General features: G+C 43.8%; 1 protein-coding gene across 4 annotated transcripts in view; it reads right to left on the bottom strand.

Annotated features, from left to right (window-relative positions):
* BDNF (brain derived neurotrophic factor) overlaps positions 1-23,556 on the bottom strand; it is a 58,051-nt gene extending 34,495 nt beyond the window's left edge. Inside the window, exon 1 of one of the 4 annotated variants that reach the window (XM_005654684.4) lies at positions 23,004-23,556. In XM_005654684.4, the coding sequence (XP_005654741.1) occupies positions 23,004-23,006 (3 nt within the window). In that variant the 5' untranslated portion in view covers positions 23,007-23,556. 4 annotated transcript variants of the gene reach the window in all.
* Between the last annotated feature and the right edge of the window lie 1,451 nt (positions 23,557-25,007).

Genomic DNA, 25,007 nt, shown 5'->3' with positions numbered 1-25,007 from the left:
GACACCGAGGAATAAGTGTAAGATACCTGAAGGACCTTAAATGAGATCCAGGGAGCCCTAACACACTATCAACCGTAGGCTGTCAAAGTTCCCCAGCTCAAGGAAAACTATGCATTGAAGCCAAAAAGGAGCATTGAATCGAAATTCAACCAAGTCAGAAGCGTCATTCAACAAGTCCCTCCTACCAGCAGCTAACGAGGGGATCTGGCAAAGCCACTTCCCCGCCCCCAGCCTCCCTCCCCCTGCAGCTGCTCCGGGCAGCGTGGCCGGCAGAGGGCAGCCTCTACCTTCCCTAGCGCAGCTCTCCCTGCCCCCTCCTCCTCCAGGCCCCTCCAACAGCGTCCCTCCACCCCACTCCACCCCCAACACACAAACATCGCATCCTCAGACGGCGACTCCGGTTCGCCCCAGCAGCTCCAAGGCTTTTCTTCCCTAGGGGTGCCCCCAGTCTGCAACTCCCCTTCTCGACCGTCTGGCAAAAAGCCTCCAACCGTCAGCTGTATCTTTCCAGGCACAGTTCACTCACCCATTTCCTCTTCCCGACTCTGCATCCCAAGAGACCCACCCGAGTCGGAACACTCCCAATCCTTCTCAACCCCCCCAAAATCAAAACTTTTTACTTTCCGGGAAGGTGCCCCAAGGGAGAGAAGGTATGGGGACAGGCGTGGGCACAGTTGGCCCCGGAGTCCGACAGCCCCTTTTAGATTCAAGCTGCAGGAGTGTCCCAAGTTTCCCAAGATACAGACAGTGGCATTGGACGTGGATGGGTCCGCTTTGATGTCAACTTCTGAGGAGCAGGTGACCGTGTGTAGCCCGGCTGGAGTCTCAGGGACTGGGATGCCGGCTTAAGAAGCGTGCTCCACCCCCCTCCCCCAAAAAAATCTGCTCGGGGACCACTCAGCCCATGGGTAAGATTCATATTCCAGCCCCAACACCGTAACCTCAGTCCGGGCCCCCGACAGCTGGAGTCCTAAATCGCTCTCACGACCCCTCCTCCGCTGGGGGAGGGTTTTGGGGGACCCCAGGGAGGTGTCTTCTCCCATCGCGAAGCTCTGCTTCTCCTCGTGGCTTTCCTCTCCCCCACTTCAGGGCTTTCCAGGGTCCCTCTCCCTGGGGCTGCCCCTCTGGCTCGTGGGATGGGAAGAGAAAGCTCTACAGGAGCAACTCCGTATCTCCCCTTCTCGTGGAGGGAGGAAAGGAGTTTTTGCCTCTTCCCATAACTTCTTCAGTGCCCCCAGTCAACTTTCCCCGGCAGACGCGCGGCTCCCGCGCCAAGCCCCACGCTCGATGCTCGCCTACCTCTGGGTCCACACAAAGCTCAAGGGTCCCCAGCGGCGGAGTCACATCCTTGTCCCGCTCCTGGCCCCTGAGCCCCGCCCCGGTCCCCGTCGCGGAGCCGCTCGCCGCCGGCCCCACAGCAGCGTTGGCAGCTGCAGTTCAAGCGTCTCATCAAAGCTTCACAAGGAGGAGCTGGGGGGCGCGCAGGGCCGGCTCCTCGGCCCCGCCCGGGAGCCCGCGGCGCGACGGGGTGCGCGGGACAGCTAGCCGGCGGGTGCGCCCCGGCGCGGCGGCGTCTGCAGCGCGGACTAGGAGCTCCAGCCTGCGCCTGGAGCCGGGGTCAGACATTATTTAGCTCTTCGGTTGAGCTTCTATTGGTCAAACGGCGCCCCCCCCCCGCCCCCCTCCTCCCGCTCGCCCGCGCCACCGAGACCCGTGCGGGGTGGCTGCTTAAAGGGAACGCCGCGCCTTTTCCTCTCCCCCAGCTCGGCCCCTAGGACTCCCTGGGCTGCTGGGGCTCCCCTGGCCCGCGCGCCGCGTTCCGCCTTTCTTCTCGGCCCCGCGACGTGACCCCGCGAGCCCCGCGCCCGTACCTAGGGCGCCCCATCAGGACCGCGCGCCACGCCCGCCGTCGGGAGGAGTGACCTAGTCCCGGCCCGGGGGAACCCCGCGTCCGGTGCCCTCCGCGGAAGCCCTGGCTCTGCGCGCGGGGGCGCGAGGGAGTAAGCGGGAATCCAGCGCCCCCGGGGTCTCGCTCCCCTCCCTGGCCACTCCCTACGCCCCATCCCAGCACCCAAGTTCTGTGGGAGAGGGCGTGCGTTTCCCGGGCCACAGACACACCTTCCCGCACCTTCCGGCACGACGGAGCTGGCAAATGTGAGCACACAATGAAATCGCACAGAGCATGGGGGCTATTGGTTTACTCCGCTGCCTTAAACACACGGGCTTAAACAGAGTTCGTGCACTGACCTCTCCGGAGTTTGCCTAATAGGAATTCGATCAAGATAATAACGGCATTTTTTATTAATGAACGCCCCCAGATAACGTTACACCAAGTTACTTGCTCCAGCCAAGAAGCCGAGGCAATGACAGATCTCACTAAAGCCACACGGTTTCTAGCCGACCAGAGAAAAACGGAAAGAGATAGAAAGAAAAAAGAAACCCACCTTTTCAGTCACTACTTGTCAAAGTAAACATCAAGGCAGCTGCTCTGGGGAAGACTTCGGCCCCGAAATCCCCAGACTCTATTATTTTTTCACGTTCCCTTTGGTCAAAAAGAAGGGGTAGGGGGGAATCTTTGGTGCCCGGTTTGTACTCCTTCTGTTCTGCAGCAAAGAAGTTAAATTATTGATAGTGGAAATTGCATGGCGGAGGTAATACTCGCACCCCCTGAGCGAGGAGCTCCATTTGATCTCGGCAGAGGCAGGGAGATTTCATGCTAGCTCGCCGGGGGGAGCGGCTGCGCGAGCAGCCCTCTCCGGGTGAATGAGAAAGTGGGTGGGAGTCCACGAGAGGGCTCCACGGTGCCTTGACGTGCGCTGTCATATGATACCTCCGCTGCCTCGAAATAGACACTCTAGTGCACGAATTACCAGAATCAAAATTCAGCGCATTTAAAATGATACATCTTTTATTAGAAGAGTTCCGTTCCAGGGCATTGCATGGTTCTGCAGATGTTTTCACTTCCCTCCCTAGCAAACTTACACACATAAACCAACCCTTTTAATAATGAACCTGGGCAGCAAAGATAAATAAAAGGCCTTCTGTTTCAACGTGTGTGTGTGTGTGTGTGTGTGTGTGTGTGTGTGTGTGTGCGCGCGCGCGCGCGCGCGCAGGGGGTAGTTGACTCAGTTAATCCTCCCCTCGAGCCCCTCCCCCCGCAGCAGAAGAGCAAACTGTCTGTCGGATACTTATTTGTCGGTAGCCAAGACCCTTGGAGAGAACTTAAGTGGCTAGGGTCCAGAGAATCATTTTCAATTTGCCATTGGACGAACGCTTTCAACTGTCTACCTGGGTTCCTGCTTTAAAGCTGAATTTCCTTTCCATTAATTCAACCGACTCGTAGGTCTGCACTAGGACAGACCTTAAAATTTAGAATAAGGAAAAAAACAGCGGTGATTAACTAGGAGTTCTTGGACCACCTCCGAGCATAGCAAATCACCTGGGTGCCTATTAAAATGCAGATTTCTCCTCTAGAAATTGTGATTTACGAAGGGTGGGGCAGCGTCCAGAAATTAGCATTTTTAAAAGCACAGCAAGCAACTGGGATGCAGAAAATATGAGGTTGCATTGTGAGAAACATTTTCTTAAGGGTTGCCTAAATGGGAGTTAGAGGACTCTCCCATTTCCCCCAAATTTGGTAGTCAGGATTGCATCTGTGCATTTTTTTTCTGTAATCTCAAAGGGGTTTGACCTAATAATTGCTAAGACTCATTGCTTTAAGAATGTCTCTAAACACTCCACAACATTAATTTGGGGGAAGGGAAAGATTTATTAACAGTTTCCCTTCCTAGACCCTCTTGTGGTTATCAAGAATGTGCTGTTGAACTGAATATATAATATCATATACTCAGTTCAGTTTACCTAACAGTTTCTAGTTTTAAAAAAATGAATGCACTTATATTGTTTTAGAGCTTCTAAAGACCAGTTATAGAAATTAGTATTCTTATTTTATAAAGAACCCGAGGCTCAGTGCCACGAAATAATTTGCCCAAGTTCACACTGCTAAATGCCAGAGATGAGACTTTAATAAATCAGAAACTCCAGCTAGAAAGATCCCTGCCTCTCCCACCCCCTAAAAAGGGAAGCTATCTGTTTCTTGGAAGTGTTATCAGGATGTGTGATCTTTTGGAGCAGTCTTTGCAAATTGTTGGACTGAATAGTCAAATTATTCAAATATATGCAGATTCTTAGAGTGTCACACATTTAGCTTTGCACTTCTATCAACTTAACAGTATACATGACCAATACAAACTACCCTACAGCACAGATGGTGAAGTATATTGTGGAATACTTAATGGGAAATAGGCAAGCTAGACGGAAGCAATAAAGGACAGAGGCCATGAAGTCTGGCTTGGCCACCTCAGAGAACCTCTACATTGATTCCCAAGGGTATAGGCTGAATGCAGTCACAATTTATTTTAATATTGCAAAACAATTTGAGAGGCTAGTTTATAAGTTTTTTAAAAAAGAGTTGTACTACTTTATAAAGTACTGGGAGGAGCCCTATCTTAATTTTTATAATAATTTTAGGCTAACTTCAAACTGATGCTTACTTTCCAACTTGAAATAAGTTATTTCCACAGGGTTTTTTTTTTTTTTTTTTTTGGTCCTTTTCTAGGACCTATGGCATATGGAGGTTCCCAGGCTAGGGGTTTAATCAGAGCCAAAGCCGCTGGCCTTCACGAGAGCCACAGCAACACCAGATCCAAGCCTAGTCTGTACCTACACCACAGCTCATGGCAACACCGGATCCTTAACCCACTGAGCGAGGCCAGGGATCGAACCCGCAACCTCATGGTTCCTAGTCAGATTTGTTAACCACTGAGTCACGACCAGAACTCCTATTTTCCCAGGTTTTAAAGCTCATTTGTAATTTAATTCTTCCCTGAAAAATGTCTTGCTCATAAATATTTTTTATTTTTTATTTTTTTGTCTTTTGTCTTTTTAAGGCCGCACCCACAGCATAAATACTTTTTAAATCTTAGCATACTTAATGAGTGAGAAGTTGCGGCAAATCCAACTGCTAAATTCATGTTGCCACATCAGCATTTCTGCTGAAGGAAAGAGTTCTTATTTCTTAGACTCTGAATGTATCTATGGCCAATTTTTTAATTCCTACACTCCCTTGATATTATACAGATAGAGATATCTTTACCTTCCAGTGTGTGGTGCAGTTTTACTAAGGAAAAGACAGACGAGTCAGAAATGGCAGGAATATTTAGACATAAAAGAAGACCGAACGTCAATTCAGATAAACTCTCTGATGAATCAGACCTCTGGACATTTCTGAGCATTTCCAAACTTTCTGATTTATGATTACGGTGTTATCAAAACAATAAAAGCCAGACTTAAAACACTTGCCTATTTGTCTTAAAAATTCATCTTACATTCAAGAACAATGTTGCCAAAATAAAGGTATCCCTACTTTGCATGGAATTCTGCATATAGCATATAGAGGTAGTGTTAGAGGTCTAAGATCGAACTTTTTACAAAATTATTTTCCTATTGTGATCAAGGGTGATGCTGAAAATGTAGAGCTCATATTTGATTCTTCTTAAAGATTGGTCTCTGACATGATTGATATGTTAGAAGCAAAGATTTCAGGAGTTCCCTGGTGGCCTAGTGGTTAAGGATTTTGTGTTGTCACTGCTGTGGCTTGGGTTTGATGCCTGGCATGGCCAAAAAAAAAAAAAAGTTCCAAGTTTGTGATATGAATAGTTTCTTGATCACCAAAAAGAGGAAAAACTTCACTGTTTGAAAAGAAACTGCTCCCTATTTCACTTTTGTAGGACTTACAGATTTAAATTTGAAGTAGTCAAAATCTCTATTTATTTTTGGTTATGGTCTAATACTATCCTAACACAATATTCCAGAAGGACAAAGTTCAGGAAGAAATTCTCATCTCCCGTTGTCAGGAAATATGAACTAATCCTCATTACCCAAGTGGGAACAAAGACAGTAAGCTTAGCTTTGACAGTGACATATTTTTTCTATTAATAATTTTAATTGGCCGAGGTCAATACTACTATCACTATAAGCATTTTATGTTTAATTATGTTTATTTTAGTTTCCTAGCTACTCCTGCCATCAGTCTTCCTTGTAAAAAAAAAAAAGTTATCCAGTATCAAATGAATTGACCTCAAAAACTGCTGAAGATTGGCATAATTAGCATAGGGAAAATAATAAGTAAACAGAAAACTCTCCTGCTGAGCAGAGTGGCAAAGATGTTTCCAAATTCATGCTGCATGATTTCAAAGGCCCAACCCAGTGTCAAACTGTCACTCCCAGTTCTCCAAATAATTGAGTAAGGCCCATCCTGAGAAAAATCTTAAGGGAGAAATAACACCCCTATTCATTCGATGGTACCATAATATGAGGTGTATTTCTTCTCCGTAAGCTTTTTAGAAACCATCAGAATAGCTGTATAACATACTCAAATGTGTCCAAATTGGCCAACACCTGTTATAGGAATTATGTAACCAGGCATGGCCATTAGTGGCCAACAAAAGAAAGAAACCACAGTAAGAAAATGTTAGAAGGGCCAAGATTAGGAGAGGAGAACAAGAAGGTCAAAAACTGGTCCCATCTGGGAATAATATTTAGTTGTATTAAAAAAAAAAAAGAAACCGTTATTTAACAACTAACTCTCAAACATATGAGAGTCATCAACTTATAGCCCTCGGAATTACCAGATTTTCCCTGAGAACATTTAAAAATGAATAGTGAGAAACAAACTGGTTTATTTGTTACAGCATTCCCCTAAGCATGGTCAAGAGGAATGTGACTGTGGACTGAGGTCAAAATTGAGAACTGATAATGATAGCGGACTGTGGTATTGGCTGGTTTTGCTGGCAGAAGAGTCATGAGGAAAGTTAACAAGTTTAACCCAAAGGGTTTGGGGACACTGAATCAGATTTACCCCTGACAGGGGCAGATTATTTTTTGAGACCTAACTCTTTAGACTGTGTGATGATTGGGGTGAGAGATTTTCTACTGCTAAATTTTATATTCTTCATGGAGAAAGTCAGCAACATATGCAAAAAGACAATTTAGAGGAAAATAATTACTGGACTTCCCAAAGGCATATTTTAAAAATCACACTAAAAATTTGGCCTATTTTTCTGTGATTCTGAATTTATACATTGTCTATTGTGAATGTTTTTTGGAGAAAGGACCCTAGCATCTTGTACATGAGCTTCTCTTGTCCAAGCCCTCTGGATCCCAGGCCTGGTGGGAATAAAGTTCTCAATGGCACACATGTGGCAGGTTGGACTTTAGATTTGTCTCACATATACAATCATTTGAAAACCTCTGAAATACATGGCCTTCTCAACTTCAATTTACTACCTTCAATTCCTAGTTCCATTCATTCAGCTGATGAAAACTTGCTGAACCCTACTGCCACACAATACTCTATGGACTGTGACCGGGCAGATGAGCAAAGAACATTTCAGCACTTTAGCTGCTCAAATTTTAGACATAAAATTTATCTTTTAATCCACTGGGCCACTTGTGAATTAGTTAAAAGCAGCAATTTATGCTTTGTTTGGTTTTGTTTTCCCTTGCTGTGGGTTTGGTGTATAAAAAGACCATCACCATGACCCTAGTGGACAAGACACCTGTTCCCGAAGCTGGAGGGGCAGCTGCAGCTGGAGAAGGCCCACCACAGTTGCTTAGTGCCCTAGCCGTCTTTGGTTGGCAGTGTTTTACAGAAGGTAGACAAAGGATGAGGGATCAGGGGTGGAGGTAATGGCAGGGAGAAAATGAGCCATAATTCAGGAAAATAATGTTTCTAAATATGATTAGGTAGACTTATAAAAGATAAATCCAGAAGGAATTTTAAGAGATTATCTAATCTTCCTCACTGCTCATAGGTCTATCACTGCAGACCAGGCAAGCAGACATATCCTTCTTCCAAGGATCTTTCTAAGAATCCAGCAAGTCTAGTGCTTGGAAGTTCCTTCTTGAAACACACTGTGGCTCTTGCTGCAATTATATTTTATTTCATTTCATCCAACCTTAGTGAAGATGGAGAACAGCTGCTTATGAACCTCCGTGTGTTAAGTCACCACTCAGACTTTTCTCCGAGCGAGAAATCAGATCTCACAACCTTTCTTCATAAACTCCAACTTCCAATCCATTAATCATTTCCCTCGGTCTACCCTGGACCTCCTCCAAGATCTCCATATTCTTCTGAAAATGTGGAGGCCCGTATTAGACATGTCTGTGAAACTATCCAGGGCTCAGGAAACATGGGCGTCATGAATTATCTGAACACAGCTGTTGGGAAAAACTAAAGGGAAGATTTGATCAGATTGACAAATCTTTCCCTTGCAACTTGGAGACAGACGTTGTTTTACAAAAAGATGAACCTTTATGTCAAAGCTATATATTCTATCCTTAGTTGTCAGATGAAGCATTTTTCAAAAAAAAAAAAAAGCAGATCTTTAATAGGACATTCCATTTTTACTTCTTCTCAACAAAATCATTGAAGAACAAGTGATATTTTTCTGTTCTCCACTTAAATGTCCCAAGTTGTGGACCTTTAACTGTTAAATGAGGATAGCGCTTTCATATTTTCAAGTGTTGATTTTGAAGTAATATCGCTCAGAAGGTAAGGTCTATGAAACACTACACTGCTTCTGAGGCTTGGACTTTCTCTGAAATTGAACCATTTCTTTTCATTTTTGACTGCGTACAAAACCTAATTAGAGTAAAACTGATTGAAATCCATAAGTGAGAATCATGCTAACCTACATGATTCCTAGAATCAAGTGTAATTGATGATGTCATTTGTCAGGTAGATGTCCATTATGATCTCAATCCAATGTGACCAAGTATTTTGGTTCTTCTAATTCTTGATAGCCCAGCTGAAGAGCATGGAATCAGCAGAAATATCATTCCCTCTACTCATGGATGTCTGTTTAGGGCAGGCCGAGGCAATTCAGTGGTGACTGCAAAATCAATCCAGTAGTCCCAAGAGGAAATTAAGCCAGACATGAAATGAAATCAGTACTTATCTAAAAAGAAACTGAGTAGAAGAGGAGAACATTTACTTCCTATTCATAACATCATTTTGAGAAACTGTCAAGGGATTCTGTGACTAAAAGATTGCTAAGAGTGTTTGCTGTTAAATAAGCACTTCTGGAACCTTAATCTACTAGGAAGGGTACCAAGAATTGCTGAATCTAGTAGGGTGATTGCTGAATCTAGCCAGAAAGTGTGTTGATGTTGATATAAATCTAGCAAGAAAGGGTGATGTTGATATAAATGGATAGGACAAATGTAATAGTTCATAAAACGTGGTGCAGTGGTTAACGAATCCAACTAGAAACCATGAGGTTGCGGGTTCGATCCCTGGCCTTGCTCAGTGGGTTATGGATCCGGCGTTGCCGTGAGCTGTGGTTTAGGTTGCAGACGGGGCTGGGATCCCGCGTTGCTGTGCCTCTGGTGTAGGCCGGTGGCTACATCTCCGATTAGACCCCTAGCCTGGGAATCTCCATATGCTGAGGGAGCAGCCTTTTAGAAAAGGCAGAAAGACAAGAAAAACAAAAACAAAAAACGTGAGGAGAGAGAGATGGGATAGTGGGAAATGAGCGAGAGAAAGAAGAGCCACACCTTTAAATTCCACGACCCCTTAATTAATGTATTATTATTATTATTTTAGTTATTGCTGTATACATACTGAGGAAATTTGTTTTTCTCTGCTTGGACAGTAGTCATGACCTGGGAGAGGGAGTGATATGTGTGAGGTGGGGGAGAATAGGACTAGAGATCTGTTTTTGGAAGTCAGATTTTGACTTGATGATACAAATTAAATATATTTCTGAGGTGTAAATTTAGCCCACAGGCAGCTTTCCTCAAGATAGGCTCCATACTGAATTAGAAATATGAAGACCCAACACTTTCTTTATTACCAAATGTCATACTTTTCCTAAATGCAGTAAAATGTTTAGCACTGAGAATCTTTTATTTCATAGACATGTTTTCCAGGAGGCTTTGGGAAGAATGAGACAATGCTATCATATATTCTGGCCTTTTTAGCAAAAAAAAAAAGTTCCCAGGATAAATAACTGCAGTTAGCTTGCATTGCTCATTGCTTTATGTCTATACTGAATGCTAACTTGAATTACCATTCTCACATAATAAACATATTTTTATGATATTACAACCAGATTGTAGATGTAGATCATCTTAGAACTACTTTGCAAGCCAAATTTCCATTGCCTTCCATTTTATCTGCACACAAAAACTAATTAAAGTAAGTGAAAATAAGTTGAATTCCATAAAAAAGAATCATGCTAACCTACATGATGCCAATTTATCTCAAAAAATATGTCGAAGTTTGACATATTCTTGACTATTTGCTTGACTAATTAACATTTTTTTCTAATTTTACTTTTTGTTATGTTTTTGATGTCATATTGTTATTTATTTATGATTTTGCTCTTCATTCCTAGAAAGAATTTATAAGGTGTCTAATTTAGCCTTCAATTAAGAGTTCAACTTCAGAACAGTATTTAATAATAGAAATTAATCACAAAAGCAGAATTATATATATAGACATCCTGTGAAGTACAAAGAAACAGTCTTAAAGAAGATTTCTTTGGAAAATGATGTGAGTTAAAAAAATACAAAGTTATTAAACACTTCCTAACATGTATAAGACTAGGAATTTTAAGAAATTTTATAATTTCCTCCTTATTTCTTGATCATTTTAAGAGAAATAAATCAATTTTTGTTTCTCTAGGGTGAGAGGGGTAGAAGCTACAACAATAAATAAATAAAGCTGTTGTCAAACCTCAGATAAAGATCTAAAACCAAAAGAAATAACTAAAAACCTAAGAAATTATATAGGAATCAATGAAAACTTGAGGTTTCAACTCATCTTGGCTTGGTGTCTCAATAATCGTAAAGTAACTGCGGAGTGTTTAAGAAGTTTAAATAGTATAATTAGTTTGTCCTACCAGTTTGAAATTAATAATGTCTTACTGGAATGCTATTAAAATTTGTTAGTTATGTTTGTATTTAAGATATTAACCTAACTTATATACAAAAATTTTTATTTTGAAAATCAAGATAATTAAACTTTTTTTTTTTTTTTTTTTTTTTTGGTCTTTCCTAGGGCCGCACCCATGGCATATGGAGGTTCCCAGCCTAGGGGTCTAATAAGAGCTGTAGACTCCGGCCAACGCCAGAGCCACAGCAACACCAGATCCAAGCAGCATCTTCGACCTACACCACAGCTCACGGCAATGCTGGATCCTTAACCCACTGAGCAAGGCCAGTGGGTTAAGGATCCTCATGGTTCCCAATCAGATTCATTAACCACTGAGCCATGATGAGAACTCCAAGATAATTAAACTCTTGCACAGACTGTGAATTGTTTTCTTTTGCTTTGATTATTGGAAAATAGGAGAGATGTCATTGTCACATCATATGATTTTAAGGCCTTCAGTGGTCAAGAGAATTTGAGTCCTAATTTACACTCTATCACTCTCCGGCTGTGTGACCTGGGCAAGTCACTTCACTAGCCCAAGATTGTTCACATCAAAACTATCAGTGCCATAGAAATACTCGTTGAATAAGTTGAGCTATCTTAACTTGCATACACCTCAATGAAATGAGGGCAGTGGGCTATAAGCCATGGTTGTCAAGCCTGGTGGCACCGTCAGACTTTAGCTTGGAAGGAACAAATGATTTAGGTGATTTCATCAAACTAGGGAAAACTGTGAACTAGATCATTTCTAAGGTATTTTTTTCCCTCTAAATATGGACTGCTTTTGGGAACTGTGTATCAGCTGGTAAACTAAACTTGAACTTAGGTAGTTACTTCCTCTAAAGTTAGAGCCTGGGGCCAAGGTAAGGATGCATACTCTTGTATCTTTTCTATTACATAGTTATCGCTGATGAGGCTTTCATACACCAAAATGACTTTAAGATCATCCTTTCCTGCTGAGCTGGTTCCTGAGCCCTGAGACATAGCAAATGCATTGTGAGTTCAGGCCATCCTTCCTTGTATAGATCAGAATGGAGGCAGGATGAGGTCTTCCTGTAGGTCTCTACGCCGTTGATTCCTTACATGATTCTGGCAGCTCTGCAAAGACTTGTACTATCTTAAACTTAACAGTATGCATCCGATCCCTCCTCTAAATCCACACCTTTCTAACGGTGGCTTTGCAGGTGGAAGGTGGACGAAATTTATCAGGAAGATGCCCAAGTACATGTATAACTCCCTTTCCCAGCCGATCCCCACACTTAGTCACTAGAGCTGGTATTCTGAGTTCTGAGTTGGTGCAAAGACGCAAAAGACTCAGACACCAACACTTGGCATTCTCCCAAATGAGATGCTATTTCCAGAGAAGTTCCAAGTTTGGAGTAGGGCTTTGGGAGGAAGAACGTTAAATTGCACAAGGAAAGCCAATAAACATTTTAGTCCCCAGCAGGGCCTGTAAGCCTTGTAATTACGGTTAGGATTGTGCTTGTCCATCCTCTTCTCCATCTCTGTAAACAACATGTTAGCTTTGGAGGTTTGTCATCCACTGTGTTTTTGGAGAGGGCGTTCCTCCTCACAGCATCTGCAGTGCTATAGCCAGTAACAGTTTGAAAAGGCAAATTTATGAAAAGGCTTCTAAACATACTAAGTCCTAATCTAAACAATTTATAACGTTTCTTACTCAATAACTCTCAGAAGTCAACCAACTTGGAACTGCCCTAAACAAGTTAAGAAAGGAATCAGACATCATCCATGGGGTTAATAAACTAAAGTAAGTGGAAGGAAGAACGTGCAGGTGACAAGTTCCAGATACTGATCTTTCCCTTCAGTGACTACATACTTATTTCTGGACAATCTTCTCTCTTGCTAGTGTTTTAAACATGACAACAATTATAATAAGAACAGCTAAGATTGTGTTGGCACTTACAGATTAGTTTACCTATTAAAATGAAAGGCTCGGAGTTAGACTGACCTGGGTTTGAGTCAAGCATTGCCACTTATTTGCTCTGCTAATTTAGCTTAGTTAACTAATTAATAGTGCCTAGTATCCTTATCTTTAAAATAGGAGTACTAATAATCTCTGCCTAGAAAAATCATAGTGAGCGTTCAATTAACTATGGAAGTATAGAATGCTCACCACGAAGAACTCAATAAAGTTAATTTGATTATTAACTTATTTTATCCTCCCCATATACTTTAAGCAGTATCACTCTCTCCATATATTGTGACCGTAACAGAAGGGCTTCAAAAAGGATAGGTGACAATTAGTAGTTTGAAAGTTTTCTGTTAGTTAGCAAAGATTCAATATCATTCTAAAGCAGCATTTGTGGACACTGATTTTGAGATTCTCAGACATCTCAAAGGGTTGTATTGAAGCTCTCTTAGCAACATGAATGTGCAAACCTGACAATGGGAGGCCCAAATCAAATCTGGGTGGTAGCTATTTGATAGGGAGTGTGATTTTATAATCAACTTTAGAACCAGAAAAGATTAGGTTTGATTTTTAGCTTTTCTGTTTAAGATTTGTTGTATAAATTTGGATAAATAACTTAAACTCTCTGAGCTCCTATTTCCTTATTTATACAATTAGCATATACTCTATCTCAGAGAGTTGCTTTGAGGGTTAAACAGTACATGTCAAATGCAAAGCAGACAATTTAACACTGGATAAATGCAAAATGAATGTTGTCCCATCCCGTCATAATTTGCTTACACTTTCCCATAGTAGAGTAATGACAGAAATGAAGTAATGACAGAAATGACAATACTCAACAGGTTAATGAAGTCACACCAGGAATCTGAGGCAATGCTCACTGAGTTAATGAACAGAGTCTGAACTTTTTCTCTCTTTCCATGGAGTGATAGATTCTAGGGCAGTGGGATTATGCTGATGATACTATGGATAAATTTCAGAGGGATAGCAAGCTCCACCAATAGAAACATGTCTGCTATCCCCTAGCCATCTCATCGGTTGGTTCTTTTGCCACTTGACAATTTATCTAATGGCAAAGGTGAATTTTAAAAGTTTTCTCCAAATGCTAGTTTCCTTTTGCCAGGAAGGAAAATTCAATGGCTAATATTAAAAGGGAGGAGGAGACAATTAGCATTTCTGAATCTATGCTGAATCTCTGCTTAATATGTGCCCTGTTTCCCATCACATAGGATTAGAAAATACCACACAGTAATATTTCCAGACTCTGCCACCAATGGAAATCACAGTCACCTTCATATCACATGACAGTTGCTACAGATATCTCAAAAGACATTAATGTATATCACTACTGCAAAATGACAGTATTCACCCTTCTGCTAGATCTTATTTAGTGCATTAAGAAAGTATGTATATAGCCATATCACACAATCTACTTTTAAAATACTTTTATAACTATATTTCAGTGTAATTTGCTTCCTTTATAAACTGTTTCAAAGTTTTATTCATTTAGAAACATTATTCTGGGTTTATAGGCTTGGCCAGACTGCTGGAGGATCAAAGCCCATGGCACAGAAATGGTTACAAAGCCCATGTTAATCCAACAAATCCCAACAAGAAATAATAACAAGGCCATTCTTTTTTTTCCTTTTTCTTTTTCTTTTCTTTCTTTTCTTTTTTTTTTTTCCTTTTTAGGGCTGTACCTGTGGCATATGGAAGTTTCCAGGATAGGGGTCAAATCAGAGCTACAGCTGCCAGCATAAGCCACAGCCACAGCAAGCCACAAGCCCTGTCTGTGACCTACACCATAGCACACAGCAATGCTGGATCCCTGACCCACTGAGTGAGGCCAGGGATTGAACCCACATCCTCATGGATACTAGTTGAATTCATTTCCGAAGCGCCACAACAGAAACTCCATAACAAGGCCATTCTTAAACACTGACTATGGAAGTTGTTGGGAGGAAAAGAAGCTGTTACAGGAGGAAGAAGGTAAAACCAGAAGAAATCATTGTTTCCTACCACGTAACCAGAACAATGAGCATGGACAGTGGAGATCAGGCTCAGAGGACAAATGGCCTGGAGGAGTAATCTCAGAGGACACATCTATGCAAGAACCCCTATATAATACTAACTGCATTTTGGTTTCCCTTTTCATTTCTCTGCTCAATTTTCTATTCCCTTACTCTGTTATGTCCTCTCCCAAAGGCTTTAGATATTTACGGAGCCTTTTTATAATCACCCAATTTAGGTATTTCTTCCCACAGTCACCTTATCACGTAGGGATAGTAGGTAGTTGCTATTTTCCTTGAAGCTGGAGATAAGACAAATCAGTTCCAACTCCTTCTGGTGCTGAGGAGTATGATGTTTAGCATATTCTGAAGGAATTCTGCATTCCACAACATCATAGCGTATACTCTGGGCACAAAGATCTCAGAGCATTTTCTTCTGCTGTTTCGAGCAATTGATTGGGTTTCCCTTCCCCAGTGTGAGAAGGTTTTTGAGTGCATTTAACATTCACTCAGAGGTTAAAAACATTGGCAAAGTACCTTCTACCTCCTGAGGTGATCCAGAAAATGCTCACAAATGGTCAAAATGTCTTACACAGGCCACGGGCTTCTCCTAGCTTTGGACTGAACTCTTAAATGCAGAGGTCACATATTGCTAAACTGCTGATTTTTAGAAATTTGACTTTAAAGCTTTCGGTTCTTAAATTAATACTTTGGGAATATATTTTACCATTTGTCTAAAATAGAATTCGAGAATGATGTATGTCATCCCGAGTGCATCAGAAGTTATTTTAAATATGGCATCTTTATAAAAGTCAATAGCTGCCTCATCAAAGGGCAATCATGTCCAGTGTGGGTGGCTGTGCCAATTGTTTTTGAACTACTGCAGCAATTCAGCCAATCCCAGGGAATGGCTTGCAGCCTTTCTACACCCACATTTTTCTTAATTATCTCCACCAGGCTGAGTTAGCTAAGGACAGATCTATAGCATTTCCTGGATGTCAAAATGCCCACACACCTTCTGCAATCCTTGGGCTACCAGCTCCCTTTCATGTTTCTCCTGGTTGGTCCATCTAATTATCTATTACCATGTGTATATAATGCATTATTCATGAGGCCCAGACAATTTCAGGGTGTAATATCTTTGATTTTTAGAAGATAATGACTTAAAAAATGAAAATTTCAGCTTGCACAAAGAAATAAGCATTTTATAGTGACTCTCTCATCATCCCATCCCTTTAAAGAATAATCTGTAGAAGTTTGAGATCATTGTTCAAATTAAAACTTCCCAAGTCATCACTTCTTAGAAAACAAGAGGTTCAGTATCTGGATTCTTTCTGTGTGGGGTTCAGATAAGTTGCTTTTATTTTTCGTAATATACTTCTTTAACAAACAAGTTTTAAATTGGTAGCACTCAAAATTGTAAATCATCAAAGGTTAGGGTGACTTAGGCCCTATTATTATCTAAGAAAAAATTTATCCATCATATCACTTAAATTTGGAGCTAAGATGGAATTTAGAGTTTATCCTAAGAATATCCTCCTTGTTTTATGTGTGAGGAAAAAGAGGTCAAGAGGGACTAAATGATTTTTCCAGCTACTGACAATAGGTTGGGAGCAAAGCTCAAACTCAGGCTTTTAATCTGGTTCACTGTGTTCTCCTGAAAAAGCTAAGAATCGAGAAGTCTTCTTCTTGGGAATAGAGCAAATTAAAGGACAAGTCGGTTCTCTGTGCTGTAAGTTCCACCGAGATAGGTACCTTGTAGTCTAGCTCATTGCTAACTCTCTTGACTTCAGTACAGTTCTTGACACGTTAACAGGTTGTCGACTGGTGCTTATGGAATAAAATTATGAATATTAGAGTCTCTATAGAAAGTATACTTCAGACAAACGGGAAATGGCCTGTGAAGCTCATGATCCCCATAAGCATCAAAGTATCTACCAAGATAAGCAAGATCCCAGGCATCCAGGACTGGGATGAAATTCCAGAGGGTGAGGAAAAGACAAGCCAGCATGAATTCATGCATCAGATATGGGCTGGGCTAAGTGACCGGTCTACGGCTCTCAGGTAAGAGTCAAGTGCTTCTTGCATCTGACTCTTCCTATTCCCTGTGTTGGTTTCTTTGGTAATTAGTGGCTATGCCTTATATGGAGTGTCAGCTCTGGGACGATCCCTGCCTTCTCTGATTTCCGATTGAGGGAAAGTGCAGGAATGTCTTAGAAAGAGGTCATAGACTAGTAAACAACACTTCCCATTAGGCCTACAGAATTTGGGGAAATATTTGGAGATAACTTTTTTTTCTTTAAAATTAAATAAATCAAAACAGAAGGAAATAATGCCTATAATCCCCGCAGATGCCTGAGTGGGGTTTGAGGTGGCATGGTCTGAAGAGCTGCAAGTATAGTCACTGAAATTTGAAGAAATAGATTCTGAGTCCGTCCTCACCTTTTCTTGGCAATATGTCTTGGGAAACTCTGAACCTGAGTTACCTCATCTGTACAAGTTGATTAATAATTCCTCCTCTAATATGGTGGCTGAAGAGGTCAAATAAGGAAACTAGTGAAGAACTTTCAAAGCACTATGTCCATATAAAATATTATTCTAGGAAATATAAATAGAGTCTTCATTAAAGCAGAATTATTTATAGGACTCTTTTAGAATGTTAGAAAAATAGGGGGAAAAAAGTCCACCTGAACTTTAAAAACCTCAGAAGGAACACTCCAAAAATTGCCAAATGAGAATGGGAGGCAGGGATAAAGAATTTAATATTTTGATTTTGCACCATGATGTTTTGGGGTTTTAGGCTTTAGTCTTTCTCAAGACACACTTGTTAAAGCAGTAGCTTTAACTTCCAAAGAAAAAGAAGAAAGATTTCATATTTTTGAAACAGTCACCCTTCAGCCAAAGGGAGAGAGAACATTTTCACTGTTTAAGAATTTACTCTTTCCCCCTTTCGAGTCAACACCCCCTCTCCATTTCCTTAGGATTCAATAATGGTAAGCTCTCACTATATGGTAATGTTTATTTTTATTTATTAAATGCCACGTACAGTTCTTTACATGGATTATGACATGTAAATTAAGAGACACACTGCTTGTTAAATTCACTAGAAAAACACAGAGAAACACACCCATACACACACACACACAGCCGTAGCAGATCAGCAGAGAAAGATACCAGCCAAAGAAAGATAATTTGAGATACTTCTGAGGTAGCAGTTGTAAAATTAAAATAGGCAACTCATTTAATTATCCATAGAGTGAAAAGAAAGCTACAAAAATAGATATTTTTCTGGCAAGTCAGTGCTTTTTAGAACAAATTTAGTTTTAAGCAGAATTTCAAAATCAGATTATATCAGTTCATATTCATTAGAATCATTTAAATGGTTAGATTAGTTTTTCCTAATTAAAGGCAAAGATTAGCTTTACTGGTCTTTGGCAGGAGTATATTTAACAAAAAATATATTCAGTTAGACATAATTTTAACTGACAGTTTGTAAGCAGTCTGATCAAATGAATGTTATTTGAGCAAGTTGGAGCTTCATCCCCAAATTACAGAATTAAAAATAAAAACCCTTTGTAAATCATGCCTCAATGCTGATTTTTTTCCCCCTCATTTCTATTTGTTGGTTTTTGTGGCTGATTATTTTGTGGTCATCTAGGCCCCTGCCCCTCACATTGCCTGATACTGGAATGCTGTTTCATACGAAGCTTCCCCTAGAGGACAGGCCAGGAAAAGAAAAGAAAGTAAATTCACTAGCTTCTCCTCTTATTAAGAACATAGATTACAGATTTGATAGGGAAAGAACCTAGCAAATGAACGAAGAAGCTTATGTATTTTGATTTTAGAGCTTTTCAAGTTACTCTTTCCGTTTTACATTGTTAGGCAATTTTACAAATAACAGTTCGTAAGCTAACAAGAAGCTTGCTTTTAAAATCCCATTTATTGCCTTACCATATAGACTGAATGATATTTAGAAATAACTAGCACTCTGGTTCAATCAAATGAAAATGCTATATGCAAAGAGAATGACACAGTGGCACCTCCCTCTTATGGAGTGTCTGTTTCCCAGTTTGCAAAGCTCTTTCAGACATTCTCTTCTATCCTCCAAAAATTGCTGTGTTGTAGGTCTTACTATCAATGACACTGAAAAAGCTACAGGCAAAATGAATACATTTTCATCTGAATCAATACTGATATATTCCATTGGGGGAGCTAGACCAAGCTAAAATCTCACACATAGAAATATTAATATGCAGGACCAGAGGGTTCAAAAGTAGGCTAGGTTGGAGTTCTTTTTTTTCTTTTTTTTTTTTTAAGGTTAAAAATATCCCCCTCCTCCTTCTTCCCCTCTCCTTTTTAACACCTTCTAATCTGTCTGGTGTCAAACAGGACAGTTGAAATTTCTTGCTTTCGTGCTGAAGAGCTCTATGTAAATACACATCAACAGTGAACATCAGGTGCACCATTCTTAAAGTGATACTCATTTTCACGACACTTCAGGCGAAACCATTTCATCATGTCGAGGATGTGTATGTGTGCGCGTGTGAGAGAGGATGACGTGACACTTTTGAGGTTTGTTTAAGTTGTTAAAGATCTCGAGGTTATAAATTTAGTTAAGTAGCTCCCCTCCTAGTCTCCCAAAGACGCGAAATCTACAATTTTCTCAGTTCGACTGTCAGATAAATTGGCAAATCGACTAAAAGGATAATATTCCCTTAACGATGCATTCATTTGAAGCCCTAGCAACTGTATTAGGCAGCAGCGGGTATTCGCTAGCAAGGCATCTCGAGGAGACAGGGAACTCTGCGATTTAGAGTGACAGATGATTTTTTTCTCATCCATCAAGCCGACTCAAAATGTCACAATATTTACACCTCTTTCTTGGTGAATTGGAATCCAAAGACAGGCAGACAGGAAAAAGAAATGCCGACCGGTTGCCGCTTGATTTGGGGAAAAGGAAGCGTTGCACCTTTAAATTCTGCCCCTCCATTCCCTGCTCCCCTCCTTCTTGGGATTTTGCAATAAATCTCCCAGTTCTGCGTTCGGCCCTGCAGATCCGTATTTAAAACAGCACCATCTGGGAAGGGTGGGTGGCGATGGTGATGCGGACTCCTTGGAGTTCCTTTGCAGCACGCTTGGAATTGCATCAGACTGATCAGAAATCCCCCCGCCCCCAAGCCCAGCCCCTCCTGCCTCGCTCCCCTCCCAGCCCCTCCCCTCCCCTCCTCTCCCCTCCCTGCGCGTAGATCTGACTGAGAAAATGACTGGATCTCGGAACAATCTGTGCCCCATTCGCTGCAGGCTTGCTCCGTAAACCCTGCCCAACGCTCTCTTTGTGTACCGAGCAGCCTATCACCTTCATCTGATCCTAGGGCCTGTTTTTTATTTTTTTCCTTCTAAATCTTCACAATATCCTCGCGTTGCCTACGAATCCATCCTTTCCACCTGAGCAGAGTTGGGATTCTTTCTTTTTTCGTTCGCTAGAATAGTCCAGTGAGTTTAGGAAATAGGTTTTCCTCCAAGCCCCCCCCCCCCGCCCCCCAAACCTCGCCTCTCAATTAAGAAGGGCTGATCCAGGAAGGAGGAGTCCAGAACGCCCAAGCCCTGGGGCGAAAACTGCCACGGGGCTTGGCCCAGCGGCTAGAACAAAAGGCCCGGGAAAGGGGTGGGTTGAGGGTCGTAGGAGTGTAGAGAGGACGGTGCACCCCTCACAGGGGCGCACAAGTCCCTGGACTCCCTGAAGAGAGAGGCAGGACTACGCTGCCGAGCTCTCCGGCCGCTCGCGGTCCCCAAGTGGCGGAGAGGTGGAACGGAAGACTGGGAGGCTCTGAGCAGCTAGGATCACCCCCGCCCCCCGGCCCACCCGGGCGGTGGCGGCGGCCCCGCGGCGAGCCGACCGCCCTCTACACGCGCCTCCGGGTGTAACCTCGCGGTGGCTGGGCGGTCTGTGCGCCTAGCTGATTGGTGGCTTGGTCAGCCACTGCGCGGAGCTACGAGTGTTCTGCTCCAGTGCTTCCAGACGCCCAGGCCCCCACCCCCGGCCCACTCCTTGGCTCTTTGGACAGTAAAGGACCTTCTCCTCCCAAGCAGAGGCCCTTTTTCCTTAGTTATCCCGACGGATTCGGACCTGGGCTCACTGAGGCATCCGGCCCGGCGAGCGAGCAGAGAGCGGTCTTGGCGGCTCACGTTCCCTTCAGAAAGCGAGAGCCCTCTAAGCCAGCGCCCGAAACTCGTGGGGAGGGAAGAAAGAAGGGGAGGGGGAAGAAAGAAAGAAAGAAAAGAAAGAGAAAGAAAAACAGAAAGAAACATCCAGCCAGGCGCGAGGGCGACGGAGGGGAAGAGATAGAATAAGGAAGGGACGGAGGCTGGAGGAGGGGGCGGGGTGGAAGGAGGGGGGGGCGGGAAGGAGGGAGGGGGGAGACGGAGGGAGGGAGGGATACAGAGAGAATGAATCCTTCTGCCTAGAAGAGCTGAAATTACCTTGATTCATTTCGTGTTGGAGATTTAGCGTTACCTCCTACCCTTTCCCTAACCTCCACCTCCCCTTTTCTCACTGCACACCACCTCCACTGCCTGATTCTAAATGGTACAAAGTCAAAATTTAGGAAATCGAATGTTGTGTAAAAGCTTCATAATTAGTAATGAACATACTGTACACACACACACACACACACACACACACACCGGCAAAAAGAACGGAAAAGAGGGAGGCGAAGGGGAGAAAGAAATCTTACATTGGAATCAGACATTTGCAGGTCCAAGTTAACTAAACTCATTATATCCGCAGGAAAACTGAGCTTTCCCATCCCCCTTCTCGCTTCACCCCAAGGCTCTCACCTAGGGCAATTCAAACTAGGCAAATATCAAGAAACAACCCCCCTCTTACTCTCTCCTTCTACTTCCTCCCCTCCATCGCGCGTCCTCTCGGAAAGATCGAGTATCAAAATAGCTCAAAAATTGGGGTTGCAGAGGGTCCCCGCCCCGGTGCTTACCTTCTTTGCGGCTTACACCACCCCGGTGGCTAGATCCTGGAGATAAACACTTGCATTTCCCAAAGTTAACCCAGTATACCAACCCGGAGCTTGCCAAGAGTCTATTCCAGCCTACACCGCTAGGAAGCCAACTTCAGCGAGCTCAATGAGGGGACCAAACTGGGGCTCGCTTTCCAAACGCTCCGCTCCAAAATCTCTCTCTTCAGCCCCGATCTCAGTGTGAGCCGAATCTCGGAAAAAACGCTTCTTAAGGGCGACACGGGGCTGGCTTACTGCGGGGCCGAGACCGCTACCTGGGGTACCACCACCTAGGACAAACCCGATGGCTCTGTCCAAGGTGCTGAATGGGCTTGTATCTCCCGGATTACACACCCGGCACAGCGGGAGGAAAAGGCTAAAAAATCTCTAATTAAGTGATACTTGATATTGCTCTAGACGGTTTCTTCCACTTCCTTACGTTTTGTCACGTGCAGATGGCTTTGCCAAAGCCATCCTGTTAATAGTTGATCACATGTTGATGAGACCCTTTTCTTCTATGAGAGGCTTACCCATTACCCGTGATATGCCCTTCTGACTTATTCCTCTCCCACCAACCCCACCCCCATCTGCACCCAAACTCCCAGTCTCTATCCCATTCTTACCCCCACTCCACCCCCTAACCCCAATTCCTAGTAGCATTATTGTTTTTAGATGGAAATTAACCTTCTTGCAAATGTCAATTACATGCCCACATATAAATCATAGAATATGCTCATACACCACACACATAGAGGCAAAGAATGGAATGCAAGAAGGCTGTAAGAGAAGCATCAGCCTTGAACAGCCAACATAACACGCACGCACACACACACACACACACACCCCAGCTCCAAGTTTGTTCCACGCAGTTCCACATTGCTATGTTAAATCTCAAATGATTCCAATTAAAGTTGCACTATGTAAAAACGCGATTCTCCTGGCCTGAGTAGCTGCTGTTCTTTGGCGTGTGAAGTGCTAGGAAGAGCTGTGATATGCCCGTTGTTAAGCAACATGTCAAGATTTTTCAATTATAATGCAGGGTTTATGCTACTTACCATTGTGCCTTTGCTGTCCTGGAGACTCAAGTGTCTTAAAATCCCGTCTCCCCAACAGATGCTGGAAGGTAATGTGTCTTGTTTGAAGTCATCATGTGAGAAGTTCGGCTTTGCTCAGTGGATCGCCCACCACTTGGTGTGACTTATGAATCTAATAACCCTTTGCAATATCCGCAAGCTTAAACTCTCAACCACCTTGGCGACTACAGAAGACAAAGCAATTGGCATCGATGTTGAAAAACCTATAGATTTACGCAAACGCCCTCACTCCGAGAGACACGTTTCCTTTTGAGTTCTTACGTGATTATAATGAATGAGCGAGGTTACCAATGACTGCCCAAGTGCCCTGCTATATAGCAGGAGGTTCCTGAGGCTGCCTCCCAACCGCCGGTCACTGAGTCCTGGCACAGAAAGTTCCCGGGGAAAGTGAGGAGTTTCAGGGTACCCTCATAAAAATATCCCAGTCTTCCCACTGCTCCCTTGCCCACTGCTCAGGTCACAGCGGGGGCTCTGGGAAAGCTGAGCTCGACTCGGGAGATTTCCCTGTCTCCAGGTAAGAAAACCTTCGCCTAGTCAGGCTTGGGCGGGAAGAACGCTGGGGAACTTGTTGCTTATCAGCGCCAGCAGGCTACCGCTTTAATAATAATACCAGAAAAGCGCAGGGGGAGGGGGCGAGAGGGGGGCGGCAACGACGAGTATCCGTGCTGTTTACGTGATCAACTCACTATGACACCCTTGGTAAAAAGGAAACTTCTTAGAAAAGTTCATGCCCCTCCCCCTTCCCCAATGACTAAGGGTCTCCAGCTGATGAGGTCGTGAGTGGTGATGGGGGGGGCTAAGTGAGGAGGGGGTGTGGGTGAGTGACTTGTCCTTGGGAACAACTATTTGCGTCGAAGCGCTCATCAGCCCTGCAACTTTCCCTTTCCCTCTTAGGGACTGATGACTAGGCTAGAGGCACCCAGGCGAGCCACTAGTTGCCCACAGGAACCTGTGTAAACCGAGCTCTCGAGCGGCCGAGTTGAATGAAGTTATGACTCGGTTTGCTCTAATGGGTTATGGCTTCTCAAATGTGAGTTAACAGTCCGAGTGCGCAGCTAGGTAGGCATAGCGCGACGCAGAGTGTGGAGCCGCCGGCAAAGGCAGGGAGGGGTGCCACCGCAGCGGCTCCGCGCTCCGCGTCCGCTCGGTGCTTCTTCCCCGGCGTCGCTTCCGCATCATCTGGGGTTCCCGGGCCACCAGTGTGCCCGGGTGAGCGCGGCGGGGAACCGGAGCCGCCCGCTGGAGGAGCCGAGGCTGGGATTGAGAGCAGCGGGAGGGGGCTCTCCCAGGAAGCCCTGCGGTTAGCACCCGCGCCTCGCCACCAGTGGCTGCGCAGGCTGGGAAGTGGAGAGGTCACGTGTTGGTGGAAAGTAACTTAGAAGGGATAGAATGAACTTCAAGAAGAAGGAAAAAAACGCAAGAAAACAAACCACTTCCCCACCCCCTCACCCGCACCTCCCTCCCTCGCTCTCCTCCCTCGCCCTCAGCGTGTAAAAGAAAGGTAGAGGAGGGAGAGGTGGGAGAGGGGCGCAGCTCTCTCTGCCAGAGACCTGGGGAGGGCTCAGGAAGTCTCAGGCAGAGAGCTTTATAACTCAGTCAATGGTAACGTACCCCCAGCCTAGGGAGGCGCTAACCCAAGGTAGCTTTCCACTGAAGCTGCCCTTTGCCTACCCCCAGCCGGCGCCTCCACAGCTGAGGAGAGGAACGGAGGATGAATGTAAACCAGTTGTTATGGAGATGCCGGTCGCTCCGAGAAGCGCAAGTACCCTGCAAAGTCCCCAGACGCATTTCAGGTGTCGTCGTTTTGGCACCAACACCAAAATTTTACTCTCCATCCAGAGTTCCCACGAAAGGGAGCCCACCAACAGCGTCACAGGCCCTGGCCGCGGCGCTATTGACTGCAGGGATGAGGCAGAAAGATGCTGCAGAAGATGGTGGATAGCTCTTAAGTTTCAGACCCTCCAG

This window comes from Sus scrofa, chromosome 2, assembly GCF_054392235.1.
Source record: "Sus scrofa isolate SSC_HxYL_T2T_F1_AM1 chromosome 2, Sscrofa_HxYL_maternal_Yorkshire_Landrace_v2.0, whole genome shotgun sequence".
In the NCBI taxonomy this organism is placed as follows: Eukaryota; Metazoa; Chordata; class Mammalia; order Artiodactyla; family Suidae; genus Sus; species Sus scrofa.
This window is presented reverse-complemented; position numbering and strand designations above follow the sequence as displayed.